Consider the following 27056-nt stretch of genomic DNA (forward strand, 5'->3'; position numbering starts at 1 on the left):
AGTAACTTATTTATGTATTTCAATACATTTTGTAGTTAAGGCATTGGCCTTTTTCATTAAAACATAGACTAGTTTGACTGCTTTTGTCTGATTTAGTTGGGGAGATGTGTACAGTTAAGTTTTTGTTGGGAAAAAACCAAACCGAACCAAAACCCAAACCACTTTTCTGGTTTTGCTGCGTAGTCTCCATGCACACCAAGCACTTAAACTGTCTGTGTTGGAGAACCCTGGGTTTCATTGCAGAGGTGTACTGCCTTCTAGGTCAACCGCAATTCAGTGCGATTGAAGCACCAAAGGGATAACCTCTCCTTGCTGGCTTTTAAGCCAGAAGATCTTTGAAAGCCGCCCAGTTCCAGGATCCACGCAGGTAGGAAGTGGTCTGTTTCATATCCAACACTCTCCCCACACCTGGATTGCAGGAAGTTTTGCTTCCAGCTGCTGCTGGAAAAAACTGCAGATACTGAGATGGGCAAGGGTGCATTTCAAGAACAACAAAAACAAACTGCACACCTAAGCTGGGCGCGTACTTATGAAGAGCTGGCGGTACTTAATGGGATCAAAAGAAGAAGGTATTGAAAAATGTCTTGGCTCCTGGCTCAAACCTGTTTATTAATTGTGGGATCTCTTAGAATCGGATTAAAATATTACAGTAAGGCTGTATCTGAGATCTAAAGATATTTTAGAACCTTTGCCAAAGCAAATTTCTTCTAGAAAGCTAAAAATATCTTGCACACGGACAGAGGTTGGGCCTAGTGCTCTTAGCTCCTGCGCCGCTGGTCGCACCTCCAGCTGCATGGGTCGGTGTTCGCAACGCAGGCAGGGAGGAGGCAGTCTGTCTCTGAAGCTCTTGGGCACCTTCTCAGGGCTGTCGGGAGTATTCGCATCCTGTCACTAGTCTGTCTCTCACTTGCCACTACTGAATTAAAGCCAGCAGCCCACCATTGTTACAGAGCAACCAGCGAGCATACGACGAGTTGAATGGGGAATGTAGCTCTTGCAATGTGTTGTAGTCCCCCAAATGGCCCCTTGCCGCTGCTTCAGCCCCTTGCTGAAAGCAGAGATCCCTGTCGCTTCAGGTCTGCAGCAGGAGATCATTTGAATGCTTTTAAGAACCCGGTTGTTAGTCAAATCCAGCTCCTTGGTGAAGGGGTGGTGAGCCACCCATGCTGTTCTAAGCAGGCGAGCTTCGAGACTTGGTTATGGAACAGTCTCCTGGCATAAGTGCTGGGCTTTCTGCCACCTGCTGTACCTGTTCCCACTGTTTCAACCTCTTTATGTTCAGAATCCTGACGCTTGCTTACTTATGTTTATGTAGTCTGTTCAATGATAAGAGAGTGGCTTTGATCAGAAAGCAGCATTCCCATCAGCCTGATTTTTCAGGGCTACACACCAGGCACTTCCAGTCCCAGCTCTGTTTTGCTCTTGACAGTGAGGTCAGTCCTTCGGTCACAGTCCAGACTTCTGATAAGGCTGATTTCCCCTGGCTGAGTTTCTGACAACAAACTTGTCATTTATTTTCCTGTAAAAACAACTTTTATCTTTGCCAAATGTAAAATCCACATCCTGTAAGCTGAAGTGATACCAGGTTTGCAGTTGAAATAAATAATTGAAATAAAGCTGCCCTTGGCTGGTACCAGCAGCCAGCTGGCATAAGCTGAACCCCCACCAGGAGATCAGTGGCAAACGGTCCCCGCTGGTACTATTCAGCCCAGGACTAATGCCTAGTGATCCCCTTCTCAGTTATGGGAGGAGAACTGGTCACAGCAGGTTAAGCTACTGGTTGAGTACAGAATAACCTCTGAAACCACACTAGTAGAGCTACGTGTTGCTAATAATTCATGGGCAAGGCTGCTTAGATGGCTTCATGCCTTGGTATGCGCGCTGGGGATTTGGTCTACAGCACTGTCCTGCCCCGCTGGGACGCTTCAGTGCCTGCCTCAAACTTCTGCTTGGGCTGGAGCCTTCCTCATACAGCCCCTTCGCTGCCAGGGAAACATGCTGCAGGGGTTCAGTGCCTGCTGAAGAAGGATCTATATAGCAGTGGTTTTCAATGTCCTAACTCTGGTTTGGAGTTTAGAAACACCAAAACAATTGGAACTGACACTTGACGACAGGTTATCTGATTTTAGCCCCTCTTTTTCCAAGTCCCAGGGATTGCTGCTTATCTTAATTCATACTAATTTGCTGAATATCCAGTCGGAACTTCCTCACTGTGTGTTAGGGAATGCCAAAACCGTTTCTTTAGCCTGGGGTCTAACCTAAACTGTTTTATCTCACTCCATATTGAATTGTTCCTGTTTTCAGCTACTTGGCAAACCGATAACAGCCAAATGCCAAAATATTTGTTGTGAAGAACTTGAACAACTCAGCAGCTCAGTAACTGAAAGCTGCTGGTGCCCTGTATTGAATGCCAGGCTTTGGAGGTGCAGTCAGCTGGTGGGAAATGTGCATCCTCGTACAGCCAAGCTGATCGACGTCTGCACGAGGCCATCTCGCCTGGTGTGAAGTTTCTGTTCGCTGTTGCTCGCACTCTGTTTGCCTACTGTTCTCAATCCTAGTTTTCTATATTTTCCTGCTTACTCATTTTGTGGGTATGTATATATTTCATATTCATATTCTTTTCCATAATGATCAGAGTACTTTGCAAGCAGCTACGCCTAATTGTAAATATAGATTTGTATCCAGCAAGAGCATCTGTAGAGAGAGCTGTCATTGTTGGCACAGTCTAAATGAAGAGCCCTCTTCCCCCAGTAGCTCATGTTATTTGAAATTTCAGTGAGCGGAGTCTTTCCCCTGTACCCGCAGCGCATGCGTGGGGCAGTCTTGGGCCTTTGGGACCAGGTAGGAAATGTTGGAGAGCAGAGACATGTTGATTTTCAAATCTGTGAATGCTAACTGCAAATTTGGCTGGCTCCTTAAATTACTTCATCTCAGTCACTGGAAGCAGAAGGGTGGTTCTGTGTGTGATCAGTAGATAGGGGCTCGCTCAAGTAGAGGCTGGTATGCCCTCTAGTGTTATTATTTATTATTAAAAAGCAGCAAGCTTCAGAGAGCCCAGCTTCTTCCCAGTCTTCTGGGAGGCTGTTCCAAGATCTACCAAGGACATTCTTAGGCTCACCATGCAGTAAAATAAGTAACTTTGTTTCATTAGTTAATTTACTCCTGACTTTGCCTAGCTGACTATGCTGTGAATGTGTCACCTTTGTTTGAAACTACCCAAATAATTTTGCTCCCCCCCCCCCCTTTTGCAACCCCCATTACTTGTCTCTCTACTGGAGCAGCTCAGAATAAGAACTACTTTCTCCCCAAGATTCGCTGCTGCCCTGATAGGAGGCAGAGTGCCTCAGAAACCAGCAATTTGCAGAGATTCCTGGCCTCACTTCAGGATTTGTTTCTAGCTCCATCCCCTTGTCTTTGTAAGTAACATAAACCAGCAGCAAACGAAGATTAAAACCAGGCAAGAAAGTCTCAGTAGTGCACAGAGAAGCCAGCTTAGGGAGACGAGTCAGAGTGCGAACAAGATGGTGTGGATCTCGCATAGCAACTCGGCACAACCACCTGCTGTCCCTGCCCAGCAGTGCAGGAGGGAACAGCTAGAACCGAGCAGCCCCTCTCTTGTAGTCCAGGACTGAACTGACGCTGAACCTAGTCCTGCACATCGTGCTCTCCACGGCTGTGCCGTCCCCTTGCTGTGGTGCCAGCGCGGGCTGAGACTCCCACTTCGGAAGCAATGGCAGCAGCCTCACGCTTCAGTGCTTCCCTTTTCAGACCTTGTGCTTTGGGATCACAGCTGATCATTGCTCCTGTATCTTCATGAAGGCAAGCCCAAAGGACACCCTGCCCTGCGAAGGGTGCAGGGTACTGTGCCGACACAGCTAGCCCTGCTTTGAGCCCACTGCGCCTCTGCTGCCAGCACTGGTCTTCAACACCAGCGGACCAGCAGCCTCTAACCCAAAGCTACCCTCTCCCAGCCCAGGAGAGGCAGGAGGAATGAAACGTGCACACTCTCCCTAGCTCACTGCAAGCCTGTGGCCAGCACTGTCTGGCCTGGATGAGCTGGAAGTACAGCTGTGGCTCTTCATTGCCAAAAAAAAGTTTCAGGCAAGCACAGGAAAGCCTTCAGGCCAGGGCCGAGCCTCCAGCAGGGTGTTCTGCAGTCTGGCTGCCTCTTAAAGCAACCAGCACAGCTCTGAAACAGCACCTCTCACTGGGCCGGCTGCCTCAGAGGTGACAGTCTGGCACAGTCATGCTTGCAGTGAACCTGGGGGAGGTGAGCAGTCTGGAAAGTGTGTGCAGGGGGGAGGTACCACACTGACACCCCTGCCTTTCTTGGACTCTTTACCAAAGGACTTGGCTGGCTGCTGCCTGGAAAGAGCTGATGTCCAGTGACAGAAGCCACCTTGGAGCCCAGCAGGACAAAATAAACATGACATGAGGCCACACTGTTGGTGACCCTCCTGCCACCTGTGGCAAACACACCAGGGAGAGGCAAGTTTCCACCTTCCTGCTGCCAGCCCACCACCCCTGTTCTGGGCTGCAGCCGCACCTGAAGCCATCCACTACCCCTGCAAGCAGAGTACACAGGAGCAGGTCTCCTCTCATCTGTTTAGCTTGTAAATTCTTTGGACAAAGGGCAGCATCTGGGTCTGTTTCCAGGGCATTTAGCATAATGAAGTCCTGCTCCTTGTTACAGGTCCAGGGCCTTCTCAGTGCCAGCAGCTTCACAGCCCCACTGTCTTCCTTCCCAACTCCAGAGTTGTGCAGCTGGAAAAACCTCCTATTTCCCCTGGCAGCTCCTTTATTTCTAAACAGTAGACACACTTAAGCCCCAGAAAATGTCTATCTTGGGCATTTTGTAACAAAACTTGCCTAGCCAGAGGCTGAGGCATTTAACCGATCCACTTCCTTTTTAATAAAACTCAGTCATCAGCCTGCAGCAATGCACAGTTTAATTTTTACTCTGACGGATTAGAGATGCATCCCCCCATGCTACCTCTGTGAGAGAGCAGCTGTCAGTTGTGTGATGACAACCCCTCCCCCTGCATTACAATGGACTTGGGAGAAGACTGGGTTTCCATTTGTACAGTTAAAAACATCACCTGGAGCCCATGTAGCAGGTAGAGCTTGTCCACAGTGTGATGAAGGTAGCAGTAGCAAAGTTTGTCTGGGCTTAGACAGGTCCCAGCTGAACACCTGGAGAGAAACCTGTCCCCCAACCCTATCATCTTCTCTATGATGGTAGTTACACCCTGCACCATCACTCGTAATAGACGAAGGAAAAATCCCAAAATCCTGTTTTGTTTGGATGCTTTTTCAGGCGTGCCAAGCTCTGGTGATTGATGTATTTCACAAACTTCATAGTTTCTTTGTCTCTATAAACTAAGGCCAAGCAGTTGTCCTCTGGATTCACTGTCAGCAGCTAGAAGGAATGAAGGTAAGGGAGGAAATTAGTTTCACAGAAATGGCTTTGATATCACTCAGAGGAAGAAACAAAACTGTTTCAAAAGCTTGTGAGAATACAGGTCTGGTGTTAGAAAGTGAACGGTTTCACTGTTTCCATCTTAATACCCCTCAACAGGAAACATTTATTAGACAGGAAGGGATTCTGGGCTTAGTATGACTGCTCAGTATTGTCACTAGTACTGCTACTGCATGTGACCCTAGTGAACAGCATTGCCTGGAAAAGCATCACCTCTGCCACAGCCTTGTCCCCTCTGAGGCTTCCCAAACGCCACCGGGTGCAGGTGGTATGAGGCACTGGCAGAGCCGGAGCCTTAAGCTTTAGGGTGAACAGCAGCCTCTTGAAGGTGAAGCCAGAGCTACGCCCCTGAGCAGTAATTCAGGCAGGAAGGCTCCGGTGTGACACCGAGCACCCTCAGGATGATGTCAGCATTGTGATAAAGTGTGATTATGTCTCTCCCCCCTCAACAACTTTAATTGATTCGCAGTCCTTACCTCTTCATCTTCACCTTTAGCGATGTAGGAAGTAAAGCCACCGTATTCTGGATCCCAGTCTTAAAACAGAAAAGAAGGATTCTTAGAAAGTTTAATGCTGTTCAGGCTCCACACAGCCTTCCTGGAGATGCTGTTGCTCTCCCCTACTCCCCACAGTTACTGGGCGTGGGACAATCCCCCGTTTACCTCCTGCCAGGCGTGGGTGTTTTTTGGTTTGTTTTTTTTTTGTTGTTGTTGTTTTGGGGTTTTTTGTTTGTTTGGTTGGGTTTTTTTTGTTTTGTTTTGTTTTTTTTTTTCCCCAAATCAGAAACATCTTGCAGCAAACGTATCAGACGGACCATTTAAGGTAGCTCAGCTCTCTGCTCCTCACAGAGCAGCTGGGCCTCAATAGATATGCAAAAGGCTTTCGGTACAATCACCAGCATGTGCCAGGTGGTTTCAGCCGTGTGTTCGGTGCTTGGCAGGTCCAAAATGCTTATGTTTAGATTTTTGTTTTTACTACTATCTAAATAGCAACCGACCTAAAATGCCTCGACATGCCTAAAGTTTAACTTTTGAATACCCTGGGCTTTGAAGTGGAGGCGTAGTGATAATTTTGATAAGGGAAGGGGCAAATGGAACCCTTTTAGTGGGTATTCCGGCCACCTGACCCTCCACCATTTCCAGAGCCACCACTTAGCAAGAGTAAAGGTCTGGGAGAGGCAGCCTTTCCTGCTGCCCAAGCGCCACCTCCTGGCTCCAGCAGGAAAGGTCAAAGCTTATCCCAAGGCCACAATCTCCAATCTCTACAGGGCTTACGCAGAAGAGAGGACAAGAATAAAGTCTACAGAGCCCCTCTATGTAGGAAAAAGCAGCGAAATTTCGGTTATTGTAGCACTGCTAATTCAGAAGTCCTTGCAAACCTGGTAAGGAGAGTCTGACATCTCTCTTCTGTCCACTTACCCTCACAGCCACAGAAGAAGAGCAGGTCAAGAGCAAATTCTGTTGCTTGAGTGTCATGGACTAGAGTGTAGTGCCTGTGGGTCCAGTGCCTCAGCTCCCCTGAACACACGGGGGTACCTGAGCCTAGAAGGGGGAACAAAGAAGCCAGGGAAAACAATGAAGCTGTGCCATAGCCGACGCCTGCTGAGTTTAAGGCATGTAGGGGACAAGCCCTTGCACTGCCACACTGCTGTGGAGCTGTCTTTGCCATCCCCAGCAAAGTGTAAAGGGAAAACAAAGTAAACCCACGTGTCTCGTTACCTTCTTTTCTAGAGGTGGCTACAAGTTATGTCCATTGACCAACAGGGAGGAGGGAGGCCAAGATTTGCTCTTTGAAAGGGGCCAAGCTGTGATGTGCTTTGCTTTAACAAGTTCCTCCTTTTGTTCTGGGTGTGGTGTTTTTTTTTTTTTTTCCTAAGATATACAGTAGCACTCCAAACTTCAACAGCCACCAACCTAGCTGTTCTGTTCTTGAAGTACTGAAACTACCAGGTGCTTCACTGAAGGAGAACATTGCTCTGAACTCATCCTTCACATGGCATCCCAGGAGGTACATCAGAATTTGGGGAAGCCTTTTTTTTTTCTCCTCATGGCTCAAGCTCAGTTTTCAAGCCATGCAGCCCCAAACAATGCCCTCCTCTGAAATCACACAGTGGGAACATGGCAGATAGAAGAGGCAAAATGACTAGCCACGGATATCAGAAAAACACAGCCTTTGTACCAGGTAAGTGTTCTGGTAGGACTTAGGGATTTTTTTTTACCTTCTATTCCACTAACTTGCCTGACTTGGTGCAAGATAAGCATTTTCAGAACTTCTACCCTTAAACTATGAAACCACTGTTTTAAATAAAACAGCCCCAACCCATGAACCCAAACTTAATCTAATCGTTTATAGCAATGATCTCTCATTGCTGACAACTAAGTCATTATTTAGGCTGGCAGCATCTTCTGAAAGGTTAAATCCTAGTTTTAGGTATTGGTATTGTAATTTAAGTCTATTTACTTCTGATCCATTCACTTTCTTCCTTTTGATTTGGTCTCATACAAGAATCTATTTTATATGAAGCAGGAGTGTAACTATTGGCAAAAGATTATTGGACAATTAATTAACATGCCCCCTCCTCATCCATGCCTTAACTCCTACAGAAGTCCCACCCTTAAGTCTGTTCAAAATGGCACCTTCGAGTATGTCATTATTTTATTCCGAATTCTTTTGCAATGGTCACTTATTTTGGATCCCAGTCTGACAGCTTCGAGCCCCAGGTTTGGGCTGGTGCCCTGTGCTGGCTGCAGTACAAAGTGAAATGCTAGTTCTGTGAAAGTCACAGAGAATTCTGCTGCTGACATCCTTAATGTCAGGATTCTGCTCAAGTCCTTTCACGCTGCTGCTGCTTGACTTACCATTCTGCATCGCACTGTCCTGTGCTTCAGAGATCTTGTCAGGCTGGTGGGGACTGTTATCAGTGCATTGCTCAGGTTTGGGACTGCTGTGCCCAGCCATGTCTGCTGCTCTTCCTTCACCAGCATCTTCATCCTCATCAGAGGGAGCCAGGAAGTGCAGCTTCAGGCTAGTGAAGTTGGAAAGCAGTAAAAAGAAGGCCTCAGAGCGTAAGAACTTCAGGAATTCCTTCAGGATGTCAGGCAGGCTGTCTTCCTCTGCTGCCTCATAGAGTCTGAAAGACAGCAGAGGTATCAGCAGTGCAGAACCAACAAGGCCCACGTCCACGGGGGCAGCATCAACCAGAGCAGCCTCATGGCAGTTCCTGCTTTGATGCCGTCATTACTACCTTTTATTGGCAGGTCCCCGGCTACTCCACTGGATGCCTTTATTCTCCAAAGCTTCACATAGTAGTTGGAATTTCTCTTTCTAGAAGAGAAAGGTAGTGCAGAAACTTTACTATTTAGCTCCCAGGTCTCCCTTGGGGTGCTAGAAGCAGTGTCTTGGTTTGAAAGACAGGTGTCTGCTGAGGAAGGCAGGAGCCTCCCTTGGAATGGAAAATGCAACCCCCTTCCCTCTAAATTATAATTTTGAAATTAAGGGGCCTTCAGGCAAAGATATGGGGAATAGGAATAACAGTTCTTTACTTACATATATATATATAACAAGGTAGAAAAAACCCACACTGGTTTACACTGACAGTCAGAAATACAACCTGACACCCTGTTAGGGTGGCAGTAGCAGTCCGATAAGATGATGGCTGCAGTCCTCCTGAAGCGATGGGTGTAGTTCTGTTGAAGCAGCGATCTTGTAAAAGGGTCTGGTCTTCCTTGGAAGGTCCAGTGGCAGGTATGTAGCTGTTGTCCTCTGGAACTCCAGCGGGGAAAAAAACTCCTCTGGGAATCCAGTGGAAGAAGGCTGCTAGGGTGTTCGAGATCTCAGTTTTTATTTAGCATGGACTGCTTGGCTCCTTCCCCCCCCCGGGCGGAGCATCTCACAATGGGATGGTGAGTCATGAGGCAATTCCTTGATGGGCCATTAACAGGAGATAGCCCAGGAGCGAGTTATCGATGGGTCAGGCGATAAGGCATTGTTGTGCCCAGTAACAGGAGATAGTCCAGAGGGGGGAGGCAGGGAGCACCGCCCCACCTGGTCTCAACAGCTCCTGAAGATGGCAATAGCATACTTTTTGGGCACATTTTACACTGTAACCTAGGACACAATCCACCCCTTATTCTATTACCATCTACATCATACCCAACTCAATGCCCTCTTACAGATACACACATACACACAATGAAACCTTACACAGAGTTCTCACTTAAAATTAGGTCTCCTTGTGGTACACAACGGGCTTCCCCATTTTTCTGCATTACCCACCAAGTGTAACCAGGTCCTTGAGCAAAAACAACCCCACAGAGGGGTGTGCCTTTCCCTGATGTGGGATTAATCCAGACAGTCTTTCCTAACATACCTCTCATGTGTACCACAGGGACTTTATCTCCGTCCACTGTGTCCAAGGGTTCAGACTGGGTGGGACCAGCTCGACTGATGGACCCTCAGGTACTGACCATCCAGGTGGCCTTTGCTAAATTCAGTTCCCAATTTTTGAAAGTTCCCCCCTCCAAGTGCTTTTAGGGTAGTCTTAAGTAGCCCGTTGCACCGTTCAACTTTCCTGGCAGCTGGTGCATGATAAGGGGTATGATATATCCATTCGATTCCATGTTCTCTGGCCCAAGTGCTTATGAGGCTGTTCTTGAAATGTGTCCCGTTGTCTGACTCGATTCTCTCAGGGGTGCCATGTCTCCAAAGAACTTGCTTTTCCAGGCCCAAGATGGTGTTCTGGGCAGTAGCATGAGGCACAGGGTAGCTCTCCAGCCGGCCAGTGGTTGCTTCCGCCATGGTCAGCACGTAGTGCTTGCCTTGGCGGGTTTGGGGAAGAGTGATGTAGTCAATTTGCCAGGCTTCCCCATACCTGCACTTCGACCATCGTCCACCGTACCACAGAGGCTTCATCCGCTTGGCCTGCTTGATCGCAGCACAGGTCTCACAGTCGTGGATAACCTGGGAGATACTGTTCATGGTTAGATCCACCCCTCGGTCTCGTGCCCATTTACAAGTGGCCTCTCTGCCTTGATGGCCTGAGGCATCATGGGCCCATCGAGCTAAGAAAACTCTTCTTTCTGTTGCCAATCCAAGTCTATCTGGGACACCTCTGTTTTCGCAGCCTGGTCCACCTGTTCGTTGTTACGAAGTTCTTCGTTAGCCCGACTCCTGGGGACGTGAGCATCTACGTGACGGACCCTCACAGGTAGCTTCTTTACCCGAGTGGCAAGATCTTTCCACTCATCAGCAGCCCAGATTGGTTTTCCCCTACGCTGCCAGTCGGCCTTTTTCCACCTTTCCAGCCAGCCCCACAGAGCATTGGCTACCATCCACGAACCAGTATAAAGGTAGAGCTTTGGCCACTTCTCTCAGCTGTTGGATCCCTTCCTCAAGGGTCTTCCAGCGCATTCTGTGATGGTGTTCCTGCATTCTCTCTGTGGACAAACCTCTCTCTCACACTCATTAAAAGCCGCTCCCAGAGGGAAAGGGTCCCTGGCTCCCTTACAAATACCTGATTGACACCTGAGTCCTGAGTCAAGGGTCCCAAATTCCTTGCCTCACTGCCATCCAGTTGCACACCTGTACCCATAAGGTCCCAGACTCGAAGTAACCAGGTTGTAAAAGCCTCACGCCCCCGCCGTATGATGTCTTTGTGCAGATTACGGAGACTGTTGTACGTCAGGGACACGGTGATTCTCTCAACCACTGGCTCGCCTGCGGGTTGTGAGGGCCTTCCTTTCTTAACTGGGCGCTCTGATTTCATCTTAGATTTCCTCGTTTCCACAGAGGCGACTGCTGCTGGCTGTGACTGCCCTTGCGGTTCAGCTGGAACCCGGACGGTTGTAACGTCTGTGGGTTCTACTGCTGCAGCATTAGACTCTCCCTCTTTGAGGCAGGAGGAGGGTTTCTCAGCAGCTGAGAAAATGCACTCCTTCAGCATCTGGCCCGTCTCACGTATCTCCTTCACCCAATCTGGGTGGTTCATCTCTGGTGTGGGCTGTGAGGCAGGGTCAGGTTCTGGAGCAGCTTTCCTAGTCCCTGGGGTAGGTATCAGGGTGGTTATCCAAGTCAATCTCCCCTTATCTCTGAATACTGAATAAAATAGGACTATCAGCAACACCAGCCACTGTATGATATCATTAGCATTTAGGGAAGATCTGAATCCTTCGAAGACTGGTGGAGTAGACCCAAAGAGCTGGGTTAAGGGTTGGGAGAAAGTTTCTCCCGGTGTCATTTCCTCACAGTAGGTACCATTATTAAAGTAACCCCAAAAACATACAGTTAGTGTGTGATAGCTCTGAATCCATGTGCCCGCCTTCCAGAGGAAGTTAATAAGCCATGAATTCCTCACCTTATTAATCCATAAAACAAACTGGATAACAGCCACAGTAGCCTTAGTTATAGGACCCAGGTTTAGATAAGGGCCTGCAAATGGGAGAAATACAGCCACCACCACATGCCACACGAACCAGGATAAGCTAGCCCACATGATGCCACCGAACGAGGAGTCTATATCCAATGCACAAGAACTGTTATTCCTTTTTCTCTCGATGCTCTCGTGCCCCACGTTGGGCACCAAAATCTGTCTTGGCTTGAAAGACAGGTATCTGCGGAGGAAGGCAGGAGCCTCCCTTGGAATGGAAAGTGCAACCCCCTTCCCTCCAAATTATTGTAATTTTGAAATTAAGGGGCCTTCAGGCAAAGATATTGGGAATAGGAATAACAGTTCTTTACTAATATCTATATCTATGTCTATATAGATATATATAAATAAAGGTAGAAAAAAACCCCACTGGTTTACACTGACAGAGTCAGGAATACAACCTGACACCCTGTTAGGGTGGCAGTAGCAGTCCGATAAGATGATGGCTGCAGTCCTCCTGAAGTGATGGGTGTAGTTCTGTTGAAGCAGCGATCTTGTAAAAGGGTCTGGTCTTCCTTGGAAGGTCCAGTGGCAGGTAGGTAGCTCATGTCCTCTGGAACTCCAGTGGGAAAAAAACTCTTCTAGGAATCCAGTGGAAGAAGGCTGCTAGGGTGTTCGAGATCTCAGTTTTCATTTAGCATGGACTGCTTGGCTCCTTCCCCCCCGGGCGGAGCATCTCACAATGGGATGGTGAGTCATGAGGCAGTTCCTTGATGGGCCATTAACAGGAGATAGTCCAGGAGCGAGTTATCTATGGGTCAGGCGATAAGGCATTGTTGTGCCCAGTAACAGAAGATAGCCCAGAGGGGGGAGGCAGGGAGCACCGCCCCACCTGGTCTCAACAGCTCCTGAAGATGGTAATAGAATACTTTTTGGGCATATCTTACACTGTAACCTAGGACAAGTAGCCATCCTCTGCTTTCAGATAGGGCACTTCAACTTTCTCTCTAACTTGTGTGAGGTGCCTAAGGACAGCTGAGTTGAGGGGCATAGCCTGGGGGTCACCATGTCTTTTATGCCAACAGGTAGCAAATGCTACTTGATTGTCTGCTGGGTGAGAATGCAGTTTCACTGAGATATGGAAGCCCAGTAAACCAGAGGTAAATCAGCCTTGAGAAGCAAAAGCCTTTCAAGTAAGACAAAACCATGATGTATTACCAGTTTCACACACAGGTCAAGTTCCCGAAGTGTTGCGAGAACTAGAGGGACAGGGAAGGACACTCTGGTCACCACACGGCTAGGAAACAGGGAAGAGGACATGTGTTTCTATCTTTCTGCTTTGCTTCTTGCAGGAAACAAGAAGTGTTGAAGCAAAGTGTTTGATTTTTGATGAGTCCCTACACAGCAGCGTACAGGCAGGCAGAGGGGATCCACCAACAGAATGGTTGAGCTTGGAAGGGACCTCTGGAGGTCATCTGGTCCATTCCCCTCTGGGCAGGGAAACCAGAAGGTGCTCTAGTGGACAGCCCAGCAAGCAACCCCTTTCCCAGCCTGCAGGACCTGGGGTACCTGCCAGCCCTGTGACCTGTTCTAGCAGACCACCTCAGACTGAACCACTGGGCTCACCTTAAGAAAATCTTTCAGGAGAATTTCTGATCGCTCCTCAAATTCCTCCTGGATTTGAGCTTGGGAGTCCATGTCCAAATAAACTAGATTGATCCACTCATACAAGATTTCATGCTGGAAGGGAAATGGATTTGAATTCTGAATTTGCAAAAGTAAAAAGGATTCCCCAGTCGCCCCTTACCCAGCTGGCCACAGGGCTGCATTTCTCCCCACACACACTCCATCCCTTTCTTCTTTTTTTTTTTTTAATTTCACCATGAGTGTTTCCTGCATTCTCTGCACTACTGTAGGCATGCAAAGTGTATGGAGTCAAGAAAGATATACAAGAATGAAACCAGCTACGAATTTATGGACAGGAAACAAAAAAAGAAAATGGCACAAATTAAAGATTAAAGCATCCTCAAGCATCCGTGCATCCCGTGACAGGTATTCCAGGGACAAAAGAATTAGAAATGCAGACAGGCAGATCTAAGCTTATTACTCACATCATAGGGGATGTGTGGGCTCCTGGGCGAGGGAGCTTCAACGTGGCGTGCAGGTCTGTCTATTGATGGGCCGTGAAACCAGCCACTCACTGACAAGCGGCACTTCTCCTCTGACAGAACTTCTGACACCTGGAACAACATTGAGCAGCAACGTTACTGTTTAGACTACGAGACATTTAAAGACCAGCTGTAACAGGCATCATGTAGACATAGGAGACAGACCTGACTCTGGAGAGCCTCCTGCATACACAGAGAAGTCAGCCAAGGGCTGGACCAGGCTGGATTATTCTTGGCTTACAGAAAGAGGGCTTAAAGCAAACTTTGATGCTCAAGTCCATTGTAGGTTTTCAGAATCCCAGTCCAAGCTTGTACTCTAAGCTCCCAGCAGCATCCATTCCCTCTCTCTGAAGACTCTGAGTCACTTTGTTATTAAAAGTAAGGGTATTTTAGTTTTCTATCATTTGTTCTGTCGAAGAACCTGATATCATGGGCTGCAAAAATCAGCTGTCACAGCTTAACCTGGAAACTCTGAAAACACTGAGCATCTGTGAGCCACAGCAGACTGTATCAGGCTACTTTTCTGTCTTTTAATTTTCAAGAACTGCTGTAATACAAGCCATCATGAAGGGCATTTATCTGATGCTTTTGGCTCTGGATTAAAGGTTGACCTATTGGTCAGACTAAGAGCAATGCCTCTATCCTGGCATTTACCCTGATCTGTGGAAACCCTTGGTTTTTGCACAGTGATAGCGACCATTAAATCTTGATTTCATCAAATTGCACACTGAGGTAAACTGGGCTAAACTGAACAATTTCACATTCTAGGGTGCTCTACTGTAACGGCAGTGTAAAGAGAAAGCCATCCCCTTGACTGGACGCTAGCCACAAACTGTGAATTTTTGCATAGCACACTAAGACTTTGCACTGGTTTTCCACTTGTTTTTTAGAACAGTCTGATGGAACAGGAGGAAGAAATGCAGCTTGCTCCAAAAAGGTTTTGGCTCTTATTGATTTGTTACAGAGCTGTAGTGGCCCTTTCTTTGCATCACTTAGAGGTGTACTAGGTCGTCTGGAATGGCTACTGAAGTTGCTTGGGAAGTGGAAAGCAGAAAACTGCCTGCCATTGCCTGCTCACGGACCTGCTCTGTTCAGCAGACGCCCAAAGCTTTGTTACCTCCCAAAGAAGTGTATGCCCTGACATCCAATACCTGAAGATCTATTAGCAAGTACTGACTAAATGCTCTTTACCCAATGTCTGAGCAGGCTTTAAGGCTGGCATGTGCCATGAAGGCTTTGCATCAGTATGACCCTCACACAGTCCTCCAACAGCAGTTCACAGGCTCTACACCCTACGGACCAACGGGTCAAAGAAATGATTTAGTGCTGCAGCCAACACCCTGGGCACCACCAGTGAGGTCCAGATCTGGGAGGCTTTGATACGCAGCACCCCCAGCTAAGCTTAATGCTTACTTTAAAAATAAGTTTATTATTTAAGCTGGGTTTATTGCCTGTGTTAACAGTATCAGAGACAGCACACACGACTCTGAATAGTGCTAACACGTGGCACTGAGTTTAGGTCAGCAGGAGGCAGTCACAAGCCTAAGTGGAACATGGATTTTTATGACAAGATTAAATCACTACCTGAAAAAAATAGGGCAGTGACCAAGCAGTTGCTTCTGTTAACTAACCGTAAAACATAAATGACACAACAATAAAACCCTAAGCAGTCTAGGTGAGGACATGCCCAACCTACATCACTGATCATCTTCCTCTCCAACCTCCTGCTCTTTGGCCCAGTTTGTTACAGTCTGTGGTATTCACAGGAGTTCCAGATTTCAGCCAGATGTTTGGATCATGCAGTTCCACAGACTATTTATCATCCTGTTCCCAGGCATCTTCCCGATAAGTGCCACAAAGTGCTGCTGAACAGTATCAGCATTTCTGCCGTAGGGTACTGCGCTACATCTGCGTTACCAGGGGCTAAAGCTGTATCTGCACAGCGCCCTGTTGGCAAGGTTAGGTGCTGATGAGCTCTCTTGGAGCAAACTCATGGCTTCATCCACATGAAAAATGTGAGTTAGTTTAGAACAAACAAATAAAAACCTCTCTAATCGCCACAGCCAAATCCACAACAGTGGCTTGCCAGGACAGCAACATAAAACAGAAATGGAAATTTTTCTTCCCCCAGGACGATGAAGCTAGACTGACAGTTTAAAGTTGGCTTTGTCAGTTCTTGTTGTCCTTAAAGTCCTTGAAGCCCTGCCTTCAACACACAGCACTGTGCGCAAGTATCCACTCTGCCCGCACTTCTCCCTCCCCATCAGGGCTGTAATAACACACAAAGCGAATAACCACAACAACGAGAACCAACAAATGAACAAGAGACAGCTCCTTGCCTGGTGGAAAGAGACTGGAGACACTTCAAAGAAAACCAGCGTGTTCCACGAAGGCACTAATGACTTGACGATTCGCTGTGGCTGAAAGTGTCCTAAAGAGGAAGAAAATGTACTCTGGTTAAGGTATGAACTGGAACTCACTAGAAACTGCCATTTCTCTGACTTCACGACATTGTGACTGGCAAGACACCTGGCTATAAGGGATGGAGCTCAGAGCAAGGGCTTGGGGAGGAATCAGGGAACTTCTGTTGCTGGAAAGGGAAGTCATCTATATCACTTTAGAGTGTGTGTGTGTGCATGTGTGGAAAGATTGCCCCCTTCTTTAGCTTCTCCTTTTTCTCTACTGTCATCCATGAGCATTGCCTGCACACTGACTGCTACAGCCCATCTCTATGGTGCAAATTTTACATAAATGTCAGCTTCTCTGTATTAAGAAGAAACTTTAATTTCGTTGTACTGTTTGAGAGAGCGGTGCTGCAAGGGGCGCACAAGCTTCATCTGTTTCAGCCACCTAAGGCTGAGCTCAAGGCTCTTACCATCTGTGCTATACAGGTCCAGTGTTCCCCCATCGCTTTTCTCCCAGGGTGGCACGAGGTACAGGATGAAAGCAATTCTCCGACCTTCCAGCTCATCGTCATGGCACAGCAAGACATCTGCAATTACACACGTTTTGCTGCAGTAGTGCCTTTCCAGCACACGCATGATTCATTCCGATGGCTGCTTCCCAGCTTTGTCCCCGCAAGGATACAACAGGAAAAAAAAATGCCCTTTCCAGGAACTGCATTTTCACTTATCAGCTTCACCAGCCCAAGATCTGCAAGATTAACTTTTGTGGGACTGCGCTGCATTTGGCCCACTCTGAAGGTACCGGCAGTCACAACTCGTCATCCACCCCTCCCTGGCTGCTCCTGGGCTGAGTGGACAGAGATTCCCAGGACAAATAACTATTCAAGCTCTTTTAAATACAGAGCTGCCCTTCGAGTAGGTTTCTTACTGGAAGAGAGGGGAGGGGGAGCCCTGTGAACAGAAAAGCTGGAACAACAATTGGTTGTGCTAAAGATTCTTTAAAAGTAGAGCCGACAGCAGTAAAAATTTTCTCCTCCTGACAGTGATTTTGCATAACTAAAAGGGTAGGTGTGGTTGTAATCTGAACTCAACCAAGGTGACATTTTAGCATCAGACTTCACAAACTCAACTTTTGGAAGCTGAACACATTGCCCTTTTACAGGGAAGCAGGCATGCGAACACAGGCTGTACACCTCCAAGAACGTGGGGGCTTGCAACAGCACTGGGCCCAGTTAAAGCCATCAGCAATATGACTAAGCAACAGTTTCGCCATAATTGGGACTTCATTTTCCGAGACTCTGATTTGCTGCTGATAGCTTCTAGGACCCTCTGGAACTGCAAAAGGGCTGCGGTGGGTTATGGAATTAGGTATTCTGTAGACATAACAGTTTCCTATACACCTATAGAAGCATCAGAGAAAGGATCATGTATAGACTGACCAGTATACTCGTATTTAGCACAGGAGATGTCAATAGTTGGCTCCAGCTCTATCTGGGTCACAGCAGAAAGCCACGCTCGGAATTCTTCACATAGGGCATGCCTGAGAAGACAGACACAAGGTAAGTGTCCTCCAGCATTATAAAATGTATCACTATAGCCTAAAGGAGTCCATTATCTCCTTTTCAACTATTTAAAGGTGCTGTTGCTGCCAATGACAACGTATTCCTGTAGAACCACACAGGAGCTGCCAGGAAAACAGCCCAGTGTTCACAGCACTGATGACAACAGCCAGCAGCGAGCGTGAAACCAGTTGTAAGGGGAACAGGTACGCGTTTCAGAAGTGACAGACACACGAGGGCTGAATCAGACTGCACCGCTCGGAGGAAAACAATTAACCCACTTCAGGGCCACGACCCGCATCGAGTAGATTCAGCTCTTCAGGGCCGCTTTCTGGCCCAGCCACCGTGGCAGAAGGCGGCCAAGCGCCGCCTGGCCCACCCCGCAGCCCCTCGCCTTCCCAGGGGAGCCGGCCAGGGCTTCTCCCCTCCCCGATCCGGCGCTTTACCTCAGCGCGGCGACGTGGGGCTCCGGCCTTCCCCTCAGCTCCTCGGACTGCGGCGGCCCATGGAAGAGAAGAAGGGACGGGGGTTACGGCGGCGCGGCCTGGCTCGGCGCGGCCCGGCTCGGCGAACCCGGCTCGGCGCCCACCTGCCGCAGCGAGAAGAGGTCGTTGCGCCGCCTGCGGAAGCCGAGGCCCAGCAGCTCATCGCGCAGCGCCTCTGCGAAGGCCGGGCCTGCCAGGAAGCCGGGGATGACGCCGTGCCGGAATGGCTCCGGCTCCACCGCCGCCGCCTCTGCAAGGAAAACGCTGCGGTGAGGGAAGAAGGGGGCCGGCCACCGCCGCGCAAGCCAGGCCGGGGGAAGCGAGCCGTACCGTGGCGGAGCGGCTCCCCACGGCCCCAGGCTGCCGCCGCCCGCTCCCGCAGCGCCGCGTCCCTGAGGGCGCCGCAGAGCTCGGCGCCCGCCTCCCGCTTCCCGCGCTTCTCCCCCGGTGGCAGCGCCACCGCTGCTGCCCCGCGCCGCTTGGCACCCATGGTGCTCCCCACCGACAGCTCCGCTGGACTACAGCTCCCGGCGGCCCCCGGCGGGCCAATCGGATGTCGCGGGGGCGGAGCCGCGTCCTCTGGCCAATGAGAAAGGGGAAAGGGCGGAACGCAGCTGCAAAATGCCGCTGAGAGGGCGACTGAGTGGCTCTTCTCTGTGGTCGTGCCGGAAGTGTGGCGGGCTGTTCCGGCGAGGGGGCGGCGCGCGGAGGGTGTGCGGCCTGGCGGGGAGGTTAATGGCGGACGCAGTTCCCGCCGCTGTGCACTGACCGCTCCCTCGCCGCTTCCCGCCGCGCCGCCATGTCCGTGGTGCCGCCCAACCGTTCGCAGACCGGCTGGCCCCGCGGGGTGAACCAGTTCGGGAACAAGTACATCCAGCAGACGAAGCCGCTCACGCTGGAGAGGACCATCAACCTGTGAGCGCCGCCTCGGGCCTGCCCGGGCCCTGCTCCCGCCCCGTCCCGTCCCGCTAGCGACTCCTTCCCCGCTCCGTGAACATCCCCGGCGCCGCCCTTGGGCAGCCGGCGAGAGGTTTGCCCTCGGCACCCGCCGGCCGGGGTCCCGGTCCTCCGCCGGCCGGGGGGCTGAGGGGAAAGCGGCGGAGGAGCCCGGTTGCCGGCGAGGGGTCTACCCACACCCCCACACCCCCCCCCCCCCCGGTCAGGGGCATGCTGTTCAGCGGTGAAAAGCCACACTGTAGGGTGTTGTGGGTACTGAAAGCTTGCCAGCCAGCGGGGCAGTGTGCGGCACTTAGCGTGTGTGGTTTGGTATATAGAAATAGCGTCTGGACCCCAAAGTAACACAGTTAGGGGGTGTTTAGACGTGATGAGCATCATCTGTGCTTCTTTTCTTGTAGGTGCTTTCATAGGCACCTGCCTTAGCGGCAGAGGGAGATGGCCTGTTGGCCTAGGTGGGGTGTGGGCTCAGCCAGTGTGGTCGGTAGGATGTCACTGGGGTGCCTGGTGTTTGCTGATTGTCCGGTGCAGGTATGGTAACTGAGGTGCAGAGTGGTTGCTACCAGAGAAGACTTTACTTCTATCATAGATACAAACTATTTGGTAATAAATATTTACTTACTTTGTATGAGAAGCCATATTCTGTAGCTTCCTCCAGTAAACTCTGGTGGATCTGTTCTTTGCTAAGTACATCTGTCAAGTTGCAGAAACAGCAAATGTTAACTGTAACACTCAATATTCAATTTGAGGTGTTAATCACAGACTCATGTGGGGTTTTTTTTTGGTATAGCTGAGTTTATTCATAGTTAGAAAGAGTCTTGTGGAAGTTCAAATATGAACTTAAGAGACTGGAATATTTTTATAGTGTTTGTAAAGAAAAGACTCAGCAGGAAGCTGTGCTACCACCATAATTTTCTTTTAACATATAGCCTAAGGGTTTTGATGTACAGACTGATGTACCCACATGAGCATAGTATGGGTTAGCATAGTAGATCATGAATATAAAGCTATCTGTGTATCTAAAAATGGAAATTAATGGAAAAAGAAATATAGAGTGTTCTAAGCCATAAGTGGAAGTGGGGGAGCTTGCTAATAAATGAAGCTGCAGCTAGGAAATTGGTTGTTTTGGCTCGCTTGTGTCTATGAGAAAGGGCTTCAACAACTGCAACTGGCTTGTGATTTTGCCACTGTAAGACATGAGGAAAATTTGGTGGGAGGGGAAATTTGAGGGGGAGAAGAGTGTGTGCTACTTAAGTTTGATGTGATTAAGTATTGGGGCAAGAATACACAACAAGATGCATCTCAAGGAAAACATTCTCTGTGAAATCAGTCATTTCCTCTGTTAATTCAGTTGCTGTGTGCCACAAGTCAATAAAACTGTGGTGATAACTCATTACTGCTCTGCCCAGAACCTGTTTTCCTCTGCCTTTTTGACTTAGACAGATAATCAGGGTCTCCAGGCCAGGCCTCCAGGCCTCGTGCTGTCAGATCTCCGTGATACTTGGATTTTGTGGTACAGCAACGTTCTCCTGTTGCCCTTTGTGCTCTCTAGGGCTGACTGATTTCTTGCCCAACCTTTCCTTTCTCTTCTGCCTCTTTTCAGTCCCTCTTTCCTGGAGAAATCTCTCGAGTTTCTGCTGTACTGTCACAAGAGAACGCAGAGGTCTAGCACCTAACCCAACAGAGTGATCTGCTCAGACTCTTAAGCTTACTCCAGGCTCCTGGCCCTGCACTTACACACTCAGCATTTCTTCTCTTCTGTGACCCAGATGTCTGACTTCCCACTTCAAAACCACTTCTAACAGTTTAGTTCTCAGGCTCTTCAGTACTTCTTCAGAAAAACCCTGCTTCCTGTGCAGCTTCCTTCCTAACAGAGCTTTTCTCCCCTGTCCCTTTCCTGGCTCCTCTTGGAGACTCGCCTGCCTTTTCTCTGTGGTGTGGGGATCAAAGAAGGGTGGCTGTTGAATAACAGTTGCTGCTGGTTCTGGGCTTCTTTCCTTCTTTTGAATCAACACCACCCTAGTGTGTCAATCTGCAGGAGGTCTGTGCTTGTAGGTATGGTAGCTCAGCTCTTCCTGTGACGGGCCCCCTGAGTCCCAAACGAGAGCTCCAGCCCAGTGCTCTGAGCTAGTTACAGTTCCATCAAGGACAGAAGGTTCTGCCTTAGGGTAGGTGCTGTGTGACAGTGATTTAAATTTAGATTTCTTATTATGCAGTAATATTTCCTCGCCCCCCCCCCCCCCCCTATAGGTATCCCCTGACGAATTACACATTTGGCACAAAGGAGCCCCTGTATGAGAAGGACAGCTCCGTGGCAGCTCGGTTTCAGCGCATGAGGGAAGAGTTTGACAAGATTGGCATGAGGCGGACGGTGGAAGGGGTTCTGATTGTACATGAGCACAGGCTGCCCCACGTGCTGTTACTGCAGCTGGGTACAACTTTCTTCAAGCTGTAAGTGTCTGTTTCTTGAGTGTAATTTTTAGTTCAAATTTATTGTCACAGACCACTAAATGTGGGCTGGTGGTTAAAGTGTGGTTAACTGATAGATGTTTTGAATGTGGTTCATTAAATTGCAAAGACTTAGTCTGGGAAAACTTTTTTGAATGGTGAGGTTTTCATCTAAAGTGTATTTGACTCTGCTCGTGAGCGGGGTGACAGTTTGGAACTGGCTGGAAACCTTAGTTACAGTGCATCACTAAGGTAAAATCCTGTTCAAAGCTCGCTATCAGTAGTTAGGGTGTCATACTTGCATTATTATGCTTAAACATGCTTATGCTATGGCTGCAAAAATGGTGAAGCGGAACTCAAGGAATAAACCTCAGTAAATGCAGAATGATACCTGTTTACAAACTGCTGGGTGAGCTGGGGACAGCGAGGAAGGCAGGCAGCTAAATCTAAATTGCTTCAGTTCATCTCATAGCTACCACTTCCAGAGTGACATTTTAGTGTTTGGATCGCATGGTCGTAGTGATGGTGGTGATGCTCGTTTTCTTTTTTTAAACTGGATGGGCTTGACTCATGTCAAGTTATCCTGCTTGTGTTCATGCTCTTCTGTTTTTAACATTTATATTGTTTGTTCTCAATTTTATATCCAGATTCTTTTTAAATGTCTTGATTTAGGGGATGTTTGCAAACAAAATAGGCTCTAAAAGTTTGGCAAAACTCTGTAATGATGAAAATGTGGTTTTAGGTTTTTTTTCATTAACCTTGTATCAAATGCAGGATGGTTCCCCACATGAGTTTTATTTTCTGCTTCCTGTGTGCTTCAGTGAGTGCTGTTTTTGAGATAAGAACAAATATGGTTGGTATTTACAACTCTTCCCTCAACTTCTGGTGCTTTTATATTACTGTTAAAACTACCTTTTAAACATCCCAGTTATTATCGTGTATATTTGTTGTGCTGAAATTAAAATATTTTATAAAATAGCTGTTTTTTTAAGGGACGTACAGTAGCCAGTTTAGTCACAGTTTTGGTGAAAGCTATCCTACTGTCTGCAACTTCAGCAAAGTTAGATTTGGAACTTCTGACTTAAGGGCCTTGAGTGAGTCTGTAACTGCCTGCCTGGAAGGACAGCCAAACCTACCTGTGAAAGTTGGTAAATGCACTAAAACATAACTTTAGCTTTCACCGTTGATCATTTTAACAGGCCTGGTGGTGAACTCAATCCAGGAGAAGACGAGGTAGAAGGGCTCAAACGCTTAATGACAGAGGTCTGTTTTCTTTCGTTATGTTGCTCTACCGGAATGTTGGATTGTTTTGGAGTTAACAGAATAAGCCAAAGCATTAGAGTAGTCTCCTTACTGCTTCCGTTGTTTTGGTGCTTTGCTGATGTTCTCACGTAGTTACCAAGTAAAGCAGTAAGGTTTTGTTTATCTGCATGGTGAGAGTGTGACACACTGGTCTAGTGGCTGACCCTGACCTGGTGCTCCAGTCCTGTGTTCGTTAGCAGCTTTGCTTTTTGGCTGGCTTCAGGCAAGTGAGTGTGCAGATGGGTGATAAAATATGTTGTGGAGCACAACTGATGAGGACTTGCCTTTGAGATAGTCTTCCCAGTGCACCAATTAACTTTCCGTGCTCTCCAAGTAACCAAAATCCATTCTGCCATGTAGCGTAACAAAGCATTTCGTTCTTCCCGTTGGTCTGACGGGACTCGGTACAGCTGAATACAGTATGGAATTTGAAATGCTCTCAAGTGTCCTTGTCCTGTCCAGTGGGCTTTTACTAAAACCCGTCACTTTATACAAAAATACTTCAAAATTCTACTAAAAGCTGTTCCAGAGAAGTTCTGAACTACATCAGACCCTTATTACAGCAAGTCTTTATGCTGCTAGTGTATGTTTTCTGAAAAAAATTTACTTGGGTAGTTAGAGTTTTGACTGTAACTGGATTTTGGTAGATACTGGGCCGTCAGGATGGTGTTCAGCAAGACTGGGTGATCGATGACTGCATTGGTAACTGGTGGAGACCAAATTTTGAACCTCCACAGGTGAGTGCTCATGTGGACTTCTGTCATCTTCAGTCAAGTGTTGATTGTTCTCCCAAAAGCCTTCAACCTACCAGTTGGGCCATTAGTTTTTCATCTCCTTTCTGTGCCTGAGGAGAAACTACAAACTTTTTTTTTTTTTTTCTGGAAACTCCCATCCTCCTCCTCACACCGATCCTGATGGATGAGAAATCACTGGATGTAATAGCTTCCAGTCCTGTGCTGAGCCAGACACGCATTTAAATTCCTGTTGTAGCCACAATGGAAACTCTTTCACTGCTGCATATGGAACAGATTGCCTGTGAATAAAATAGTCTCGCTACCCTATTTCTAAATGCTTTAATACTGAAAATAATTGCTCAGTTTGCTGTTATGCATTTCTGTCTTGCTGGGTTGTTTTAACTGCTCATGAGTATTGGTGCCTCCTTAGATCCTGTCAACAGTTGTGACAGCAACAGCATTCCCTTCTGAGTGCTGTCTTATAAAAGTGTTTTTTGTTGTTTGATGCCATGAAAGAATAATATATGACATGTTGAAAGCTTGCACAGTGCTAGGTAATTTATGAAGTAGCACTTAAGATTGCACAATATTTTTAAAAACTCTGTACAGCCAGTTTTTACTGTTTTTCTTCCAGTATCCCTATATCCCAGCTCATATTACAAAACCAAAAGAGCACAAAAAACTTTTCTTGGTCCAGCTTCAAGAAAAGGGTGAGTGTTTATTTGCAACAAAGATTTGTATTTATAACAATGTCTAAATGCTTGCATTTCATGTCAGGAAATGTGGTAGCAAGTTTGTGTGCATATGCTTGCATTTATAGTTGATCACTAGAAGAGTTAAATGCTGATATCAGTTTTGAAGGTAGGTGATCCTTTGAATATGAGTTCCAGTAAATGCTCATTCCTGCTCCAGCATCAGCATATAAACCCGATATTTAACCAGAAAAAGAATAAACCCACTCTAGTCCTACAGTGCTATCTGTAATGATCTTGTTTTGAGGTGGGTGGGGAGCAGTGATATCTCGGCTGAATGTGTGGTGGGTTTTTTTTATTAATCAACTTGAATTTGTTTTTAGCTTTGTTTGCAGTCCCAAAAAATTACAAGCTGGTCGCTGCACCGTTGTTTGAGCTGTATGACAATGCACCAGGATATGGACCCATTATTTCCAGCCTTCCTCAACTTTTGAGCAGGTATCTTGTGATTTCTTTGTTGTAAAGTTCTTGGGAACACATCTGCTGTGGGACACCACAGCAAGGCTAGGCGCTACAGAAACCAACATGAAAAAGTTGCAGCTATCCCAAAGAGCTTAGAATCTACCCCAGACGAGATGCAATGGACAATTTAGGGGCACTGGTCACAACTCGCTAGCACCAGAGGCCTAGCTAGCAGTTGTAGCAAAGGAAAATGTGAAAGACACTGAGGATGAAGCTGTGCACAGGCTAAGGAGCAGCTTCTTGTAAGTGTTAGGGACAGCGCGAGAGTAAAAGCCAAGATGTGTTTGAAGCATGGCTTAGGTGTGCATGTTGTCGCAGCTTTGTACAGATGAGGTGTGGTGGGTGTTCTTAGACTCTGTCATAGAGTTTAGAACGTGTAGCATGTTCATAGCACAAGTGTCTGTCAGGACAGCTGGATTTTTTCCCTTCCTTTTCCCCACTATACACACTCTTTGGCTTTCTTACCTGAAAATGGCTTGTACCTTGGGTCTCCAGCGCTCGCTAGTCTCGCTGGTTTCAGTTACTTCAGCACATGTTCAGAAATGCCGGGCATCCCACAGCCTGCCTGCTAGTGCTCGGGGGAGTAGTTCTGTCACCTACCTGCTTTGATTGAAAAAGTCTGTTAGCAGAATGTCAGCGCTGGCATTGCCTGTAACAGGCTTGTATCGTGCTGGGTTCTTCCCCTCTGTCTCGTCCCAATTTTGGCAGTTGTAGGTGTGGGGGCTTCCCCTTCTCCCTGCTCTGAAGACAGCAGAAACTTTCTCCCAGGTACCAGCAAACTGCTGGCTGTTAGTCAGCCAAATGCCTGGGTGGTACCAGTGCAACAGGTGCTTCCAAAGGACAGACATCTGGAAGTTGAGATGGATGCTTTCACTGTGTGAATGCTGTTTGGTGTGCAACTTAGCGGAGAAGAATTAGCTCTACGGTTGAGCATGTCTGTGTGTTACCCTTGGTGTACATAAGGTGGGCCTTGATGGCAGAAATGCTGTGAAAGAATTGCTGATGGGGGAATATAACTCTTGCTGGTATTTTCATATCTATGGAGCTCTCTTAAGAGATGAAATGTAAATAATTAGTTCTTCTGCAACCTTAAGGGTCTGTTGTGCAATGCTAGTGTAGGATTGGCTGTTAAAAATTATGGTTCCTGCTATACTGTAAAGCTGTCTTATTAAAAATACACTTTTGTTCTGTCGGACAGAGGCTTATCAAGAGCAGAAACAACATTCACTTATTCATTCCAAAATGTCACTCAAAAAGAATGAAAATTCCTCACTTGGTATAATCCTTTTAATTTTAGGTTCAACTTTATTTACAACTGATTTCCTGTATACCTGAAGAGTCTGATAGAAGAAGCCGTCTCTGTGAGCACAGCTTTAAAATGTAGAGAAAAGAATACGTGTGACGCAAGGATTTTTTTTTTATGTCATTCTTTTCCTGAAGGCCACTAAACTTTCTATTGTATGAATAGAGAAGTGAACCTCAACTGTTTAGGTAGTGGGATGGCAATGTGATACCCGTGTTTTAATCACTTTTCATTGTAATACTCACCAATTTTTTTTTTGTACAACATTAAACAAAATGGTTAAGATTCTGTTTGTCTTGAGTTTGTTCTGGTGTTGGTTTTGGGTGTGGTTTTTTTTTTTCTTGCTTTGTCTCCTACTTTTAGGTACATATTTTAAACTTTACTACTTTCCTTCAGGAAACAAGAGGAGGACCTTTGGATGCTCTGATCTGCATCCCTGAGCAGGGAGTTAGCCTGAGGGAGAAATTAAACAGTATAAGTAGGTGCAATGTATTTTGTGTCTTAGAGAACAGAATTGCTGTTTTGAGGGAGTATGAGTACTGAAAGGCAAGTGGAGCCTTTGTTCAAAGCTTGCCAGAACTGACCTGGAAGCGTTACTGTTTGTACAGGGCTTGGAGGAAATGGAACGTGTATCTCCTCCC

General features: G+C 47.5%; 2 protein-coding genes across 4 annotated transcripts; one reads left to right on the top strand and one right to left on the bottom strand.

Annotated features, from left to right (window-relative positions):
• Positions 1-4926: 4926 nt before the first annotated feature.
• OGFOD1 (2-oxoglutarate and iron dependent oxygenase domain containing 1) lies at positions 4927-18950 on the bottom strand. 3 transcript variants are annotated; one of them, XM_086468888.1, is made up of 13 exons: positions 18791-18950; positions 18565-18710; positions 18422-18468; positions 17856-17956; positions 16887-17003; positions 16351-16442; positions 13955-14083; positions 13470-13583; positions 8724-8803; positions 8353-8609; positions 6898-7020; positions 5956-6014; positions 4927-5419 (listed from the first exon to the last, which is right to left on the bottom strand). In XM_086468888.1, exons 1-13 carry the CDS (start codon positions 18948-18950, stop codon positions 5258-5260), a joined length of 1587 nt encoding a protein of 528 aa, XP_086325014.1. In that variant the 3' UTR covers positions 4927-5257. The 3 variants fall into 3 exon arrangements, with proteins under 3 accessions (XP_086325014.1, XP_086325013.1, XP_086325012.1); XM_086468887.1 differs by having other exon boundaries at positions 8338-8609; XM_086468886.1 differs by lacking the exon at positions 18422-18468 and having other exon boundaries at positions 8338-8609; positions 18565-18950.
• Positions 18951-19211: 261 nt separating this feature from the next.
• On the top strand, positions 19212-26703 carry NUDT21 (nudix hydrolase 21). Its single transcript, XM_086469064.1, has 7 exons — positions 19212-19375; positions 21665-21865; positions 23062-23125; positions 23812-23901; positions 24533-24608; positions 24974-25088; positions 26410-26703. Exons 1-7 carry the CDS (start codon positions 19260-19262, stop codon positions 26429-26431), a joined length of 684 nt encoding a protein of 227 aa, XP_086325190.1. The 5' UTR covers positions 19212-19259; the 3' UTR covers positions 26432-26703.
• The last annotated feature ends 353 nt before the right edge of the window (positions 26704-27056 follow it).

The sequence above is a fragment of the Leptosomus discolor genome, chromosome 8 (genome assembly GCF_034619465.1).
Source record: "Leptosomus discolor isolate bLepDis1 chromosome 8, bLepDis1.hap2, whole genome shotgun sequence".
NCBI lineage: Eukaryota > Metazoa > Chordata > Aves > Leptosomiformes > Leptosomidae > Leptosomus > Leptosomus discolor.